Source organism: Mytilus trossulus, chromosome 12 (genome assembly GCF_036588685.1).
Source record: "Mytilus trossulus isolate FHL-02 chromosome 12, PNRI_Mtr1.1.1.hap1, whole genome shotgun sequence".
NCBI lineage: Eukaryota > Metazoa > Mollusca > Bivalvia > Mytilida > Mytilidae > Mytilus > Mytilus trossulus.
The window spans coordinates 34,739,997-34,746,437 of NC_086384.1; the positions used below are offsets into that span (position 1 = coordinate 34,739,997).

Consider the following 6,441-nt stretch of genomic DNA (forward strand, 5'->3'; position numbering starts at 1 on the left):
ATACAATGCATCTGTTCATCAAAGATTAGCAGGCAGTATCTTAGTCTATTCTTAGGCAATTGCATAACATTTATTTTTAGATTATTAGGAATAGTGCCCTAGAGGGGGGTTAGAGTATTGTTGATGAAATTGAGAGAACGCATCGATGTATCGGATGCAAGAACAATTAGCTATATATTTACTGTTATCAAATCATATAGTTCGAAATTTATCTAGTATCGAAACATTAACATTTAATTGACATGGAAATAGTTCTTGGATATCTTATTGAGTATTGATAGACTATAGTTTCGTTTTTTCCATTGTGAACAACATGGGTCCTAAACGCCAAGGTAGAAAGAGACAGGCACCCTATGATCCAGAATTGTTGGAAAACTGGACTGTAAATAGACTCCGTTCCGAGTTAGTATCTAAAAACATAACATTCCCAACTAATGCTAAGAGAATGGCGTTAGTCCGTTTATTGAGACCAGCGACTTTGAGTGTAGATGACGTAAGCGACGGCGGCCATGACACAATGTTAGCAGTTCCTCAAGAGAGTAGTGCGCGATCCCAGAATGCAACACCAAATGTAAACAATAACAATAACGACAGAACGGCAGTTTTAGTCGATCTCGTGTCTAAACTGTCTTCCAATGTTCAAAATCTACAACAGAATGTTATTTCTTTGAATAATAAAGTAACTGTTTTAACCAACAATCTTCCGCAAAATAACAATATCAGTTCAAGTCCGATAGTACCATCAACTTCCTCAAGATCTCCAGTTGTAAATGATTCTGTCGACGACAGTCAACCTATTCAAAACACTATTACTTCAGTTCCAATTACATCTCCCAGTTCTACAGGGAACTACTCCATTGAATCGGCTATGCAAAGCTTTCAGACATCGTCCTTCAACAGGCATGTTCCTACAGCCGCTGCAGGAAGTGAAGCCCAGGCCCGAGAAGTTGATACAAGAGGATACAAACGTACCTGTTACGGGTATTCGGCAGAATCACTGCCTTTGGTGGAAACTATTTCCCCCCAACTAAGAAATAACATTACAGCAGGTAGGGACGTTAATCTTGCATCCCTGTTAATACCTTTTTACGCTGGCCTGTGCAGCGATAACATTGAACAGTTTCCGTATCACAATAAACCAGATCCCAGATTGAATAGATCATTGCCAATAGGGGAATTTGTTCAAGCATTTAGTATTTATAAAAATGTGATGTGTTCAGCATATCCCTAGAGGCGGAATGAACTTGATCTTTATGAAAGAGATATAGTGGATATGGCTACCAGATATGGTGGCAGGGGATTCTATGAATATCACAAGCAGTTTTCTCTACAATCTGCAGCACATTTAAATTATAACAATATCATGGTTGATTGGTCTGTGCATAACAATGCTTTATTTTGTAACATTTTTGCTAATCTTAAGCCTAACACTTGTGAACATTGTCACAGCACACTGCATCTAACAGGATTTTGTCCCTCTTTAGTTCATAAGGAAGGTACTAGGGGTACGCTCAACTATCCGACTACAAAGGGCACCAATTCTGACTTTTATGGTAGATCAATAGTAAAACATAATGGTAGACAAGTATGCAACAATTACAATGGAGAGAAAGGTTGCAATTATGCAAAGTGTTACAATCTTCACATATGTCTACTATGTAAGAAAGACCACTCACTAAATGAATGCAATGTGTCAAAAAACGAGGAAGGGCCCCAAAAAAGTGGGGCGCATATGTTCAGGAAGAGGTAAACGATACACAAAATTATGATCTATCATTATTCACACCTATCAACGTTCACAGATTACAATATGAATTGATCAAACATCCTGATATCAAATTTACTGATTACTTGATTCATGGTTTAAAACATGGTTTTCATACAGGATTAAGACGTTTACCTGACTTTTCTATAGAATGCAAAAACTTACTATCAGCAATGTCACAGCCAGAGAGTGTCAACAGTTTAATTTATACTGAAATTCAGAAAGGTTACTTATGCGGACCATTTCACAATATACCGTACGAACATTTTCGTATTAATCCAATAGGAGTAGCCGAAGGCAAGTACTCGAGAAAGAAACGACTCATAGTAGATTTATCTGCGCCACATGATGACGAACTTAATCCTAGTTTAAACGAGTTAATAGATAAGGAGGAATTTTCTTTAAGCTATGTTAAAATTGACGATGCAGTTGGCATCATTAAAAAATTAGGACAAGGGGCATGGCTAATTAAAACCGATATTACTGATGCGTTTAAAATTATTCCAGTGTCTCCTCATTTATGGCCTTATCAGGGTATTAAATGGAACAACAAATATTATTTTTTCAAACAATTAGTTTTTGGATCACGTTCAAGTCCAAAAATATTTGACAACATTTCGCAAGCAGTGTGCTGGATAGCTACTAACAATTACTGTATAAAAAACATCCTTCATTTATTAGATGATTTTTTAGTAATAGAGCCACAAAGCGCTGACGCTGTCCAAACCAAAGACACTTTGTTGGCTATATTTGATTCATTAGGAATTCCTCTATCAGCTAAAAAGACAGTTGGGCCTTGTAAAGTTATTGAATACCTAGGTATATTTTTAGATTCAGAATTGATGGAAGCCCGTCTACCTTTAGAAAAAGTTAACAGAATTTGTGAGTTTATTGAGACTTTTCGCAACCGAAAACATTGTACAAAGAAAGAAATCCTCAGTCTTTTAGGGCACATGAATTTTGCTTCAAGAGTTATTTTGCATGGAAGATCCTTTGTGTCACATCTTATTGCTTTATCAACCAAAGCAAAGAAACTTCACCATAGAATACAATTAAATTTGGATTGTAGATTAGATTTGGATATGTGGTTGTTATTTTTGAAAGAATGGAATGGTGTATCTTTTTTCATTAACGACAATATAACGGAAGCCGCTGATATGGAACTATATACTGATGCTACACAAAAATCATTTGCAGGTTTTTACAAAAATCAGTGGTTCCAGGGAGATTTTCCTTTAGAAGTTATGGATGAGCAAACATCTATGGCATTTTTTTAACTGTACCCCATAGTCATGGCTTGTGTTTTGTGGGGTCATAACTGGAACAGGAAGCGTATATTATTCCATTGCGACAATATGAGTACAGTTGACATAATTTCGAAAGGCAGGTCTAAAGTTAAGAGTATCATGAAACTTATGAGAAAGTTGACTTTTCATGCAGCTACACACCATTTTATTATTCATGCTCAACATATTCCTGGTATTAACAATAATATTGCGGACTCTCTTTCTCGTTATCAGATGCAGAAATTCAGAATACTAGCACCGGATGCAGAAGAGATGTCAGTGCCTTGCCTATTGCCTTCCCAAATAATGATGTTTTAGAACAACAAGCACGTAATTTATGGGACTTGTCTTTATGTCGGAGAACTAAACAAACATACAGATCAGCCTTACAGAGTTTTATAACATTCATGAACATGAGCGGGATACAGGGCTCCATTATGTGTTTACCTTCAATTTCTGAGGACCATTTAATTTACTTCGCAACTCATTGTAAGAATAGTAAAAATTTGCAACATGATACTATTAAAATGTATATAGCCGGAGTACGATACCATTACTTGCGCGCAGGTCTTAATGACCCTACAGCAGGAACAGAAAGACTTCCGTATATCATGCGAGGTATTAAGAAATCACAAAACAATGTTTCTAGGAACAGATTGCCTATTACTTCAGAGGTGTTAAAACGTTTATGCAACTTGTTATCAACAGGCGTTTTCTCACCGTTCATGGATCTAATGCTGCAATGTGCTTTTGTGACAGCATTCTTTGGTTTCCTTCGATGTGGAGAGTTCACTTGCAAAACTAAGGACGACTATCTGAACTGCGTTATAATTGATGATGTTGAGATCAGCCTACTACATGATCGATTTGTGCTTAAACTAAAAACATCTAAGACTGACCCTTTTCGATTAGGAGTAGAGATAACTATAAATGAAAATGATATATTTAGACCAGTGCATATTATGAACAAGTATTTGAAGTATCGCTTACAGTTGGGAGCTTTAGCAAACTTTCCTTTATTTGTTGAAAGTGAACTTGATTCAAGTAGGCCATTATCCAGGGCAACATTTATTAACTATCTAAGACAGCTTTTAATACGCCTAGGTTATAAGGAAAGTGATTTCTGTGGTCACTCGTTCAGAATTGGTGCTGCTACTTCAGCGGCAGCAGCGGGAATTGAAGATCATATCATACAAACACTTGGTAGATGGTCATCGGACTGTTATATCAGATATATAAGAACTGATAAGAGAGTTATTTCTAAAGCACAACAGATAATGTGTCATTTTTAAAATTAATGTTTTGGTAATGTTGTTTATTTTTACATATGTGTTTTTTAGCATTATTATTTCTTGGGGGCTTTCATTCTTTCATTAATGAACTCATTTCATTTGGCCTTTTTAATTCCAGGGGAATCATACTCCCCCAATTCAATAATACATCAGATAGGTTCCTGTCGAGGAACAAATAGGTAGTTTAAAGTAGTATTTTTACTACGCTGGGATCGCCCAGAAGCAATTAGGTTCATTCCTGGGGGTCGCCCCAGGAATTAGGTTCATTCCTGTCGAGGAACAAATAGGTTCATTCCTGGGGATCGCCCCAGGAACAATAGGCTCATTCCTGTGGGTCGCCCCAGGAAATAGGTTCATTCCTGTCGAGGAACAATAGGCTCATTCCTGGGGGTCGCCCCAGGAAATAGGCTCATTCCTGTCGAGGAACAATAGGTCATTCCTGTCGAGGAACAATAGGTCATTCCTGTCGAGGAACATAGGTCATTCCTGGGGGTCGCCCCAGGAAATAGGTTCATTCCTGCCGAGGAACAATAGGCTTATTCCTAGGGATCGCCTCAGGAACAATTTTTAAAAAATTTATTTTTCTCATATTTTGATTAGTTTGAAATATTCATTTTTTCTCATATTTTGATAAGATTTTTGAAATTAAGCCAAATTTTTTAAGTGAATGAGTAGCCCCAAGAAAGCCAATAATGTATTATAGTGTTTATAGTCTTGCCATGTAGAAAGATATGTACTGTTATGTTACAGTTTATTTTAATATTATGTGTAGATTTAGTATGTTTTGATATTTTAATAATAAACATTATTCTTAAATTGTGTTGTGTATAAAAGGAAATTTGATTTATTAAATTATAGTTTATACACAATACAATGCATCTGTTCATCAAAGATTAGCAGGCAGTATCTTAGTCTATTCTTAGGCATTTGCATAACATTTATTTTTAGATTATTAGGAATAGTGCCCTAGAGGGGGGTTAGAGTATTGTCGATGAAATTGAGAGAACGCATCGATGTATCGGATGCAAGAACAATTAGCTATCCCACCCGCCTTCCCCTACAACACCTGTGCATTAACTGGGTATTTAGTCTACAGGTCATGATTGGATAAAATATGCTATAAGTACTGAAAGAGTTATTTAGTTACAGTCTGGTCCATATAATTAAATTCTGACTAAACATTTAAGAATATTCATATAGCGGAGTAGTTGGTTTTTGTTCTCATATAAGCTGATGAGTGTTTTCCATGCATTCACTCAAGCGAAGTCGAAAATATATCTATAATTGATATTATAAAAAGAATGATTTGAAATTGCTATATTACATTGTGAAAGATCTATTATATTTCTAGTTTGTTATTTTCAAATGTACATATTTGTTACTTCATGTTTAAGGGGCTACTCATATAGAAATGATAGGTGTATTTTTGCCTTTTTAATTCCAGGGGAATCATACTCCCCCAATTCAATAATACATCAGATAGGTTCCTGTCGTTGAACAAATAGGTAGTTTAAAGTAGTATTTTTACTACGCTGGGATCGCCCAGAAGCAATTAGGTTCATTCCTGGGGGTCGCCCCAGGAATTAGGTTCATTCCTGTCGAGGAACAAATAGGTTCATTCCTGGGGATCGCCCCAGGAACAATAGGCTCATTCCTGGGGGTCGCCCCAGGAAATAGGTTCATTCCTGTCGAGGAACAATAGGCTCATTTCTGGGGGTCGCCCCAGGAAATAGGCTCATTCCTGTCGAGGAACAATAGGTCATTCCTGTCGAGGAACAATAGGTCATTCCTGTCGAGGAACAATAGGTCATTCCTGTCGAGGAACAATAGGTCATTCCTGTCGAGGAACATAGGTCATTCCTGGGGGTCGCCCCAGGAAATAGGTTAATTCCTGCCGAGGAACTATAGGCTTATTCCTGGGATCGCCTCAGGAACAATTTTTTTAAAATTTATTTTTCTCATATTTTGATTAGTTTGAAATATTCATTTTTTCTCATATTTTGATAAGATTTTTAAAATTAAGCCAAATTTTTTAAGTGAATGAGTAGCCCCAAGAAAGCCAATAATGTATTATAGTGTTAATAGTCTTGCCATGTAG

At 36.6% G+C, this 6,441-nt stretch overlaps 1 protein-coding gene across 1 annotated transcript; it reads left to right on the forward strand.

The window, feature by feature from the left end:
* Positions 1-313: 313 nt before the first annotated feature.
* Positions 314-6,046, forward strand: LOC134692396 (uncharacterized). The gene is made up of 2 exons (XM_063552845.1): positions 314-1,049; positions 3,286-6,046. Exons 1-2 carry the CDS (start codon positions 314-316, stop codon positions 4,341-4,343), a joined length of 1,794 nt encoding a protein of 597 aa, XP_063408915.1. The 3' UTR covers positions 4,344-6,046.
* The last annotated feature ends 395 nt before the right edge of the window (positions 6,047-6,441 follow it).

Excerpts from the sequence above, each read along its gene's own strand:
- LOC134692396 (XM_063552845.1), top strand. The coding sequence starts at position 314 with ATGGGTCCTAAACGCCAAGGTAGAAAGAGACAGGCACCCTATGATCCA. Across the intron at positions 1,050-3,285 it reads AAGAAATAACATTACAGCAG|ATGCAGAAATTCAGAATACT; the intron begins GTAGGGACGTTA and ends TCTCGTTATCAG.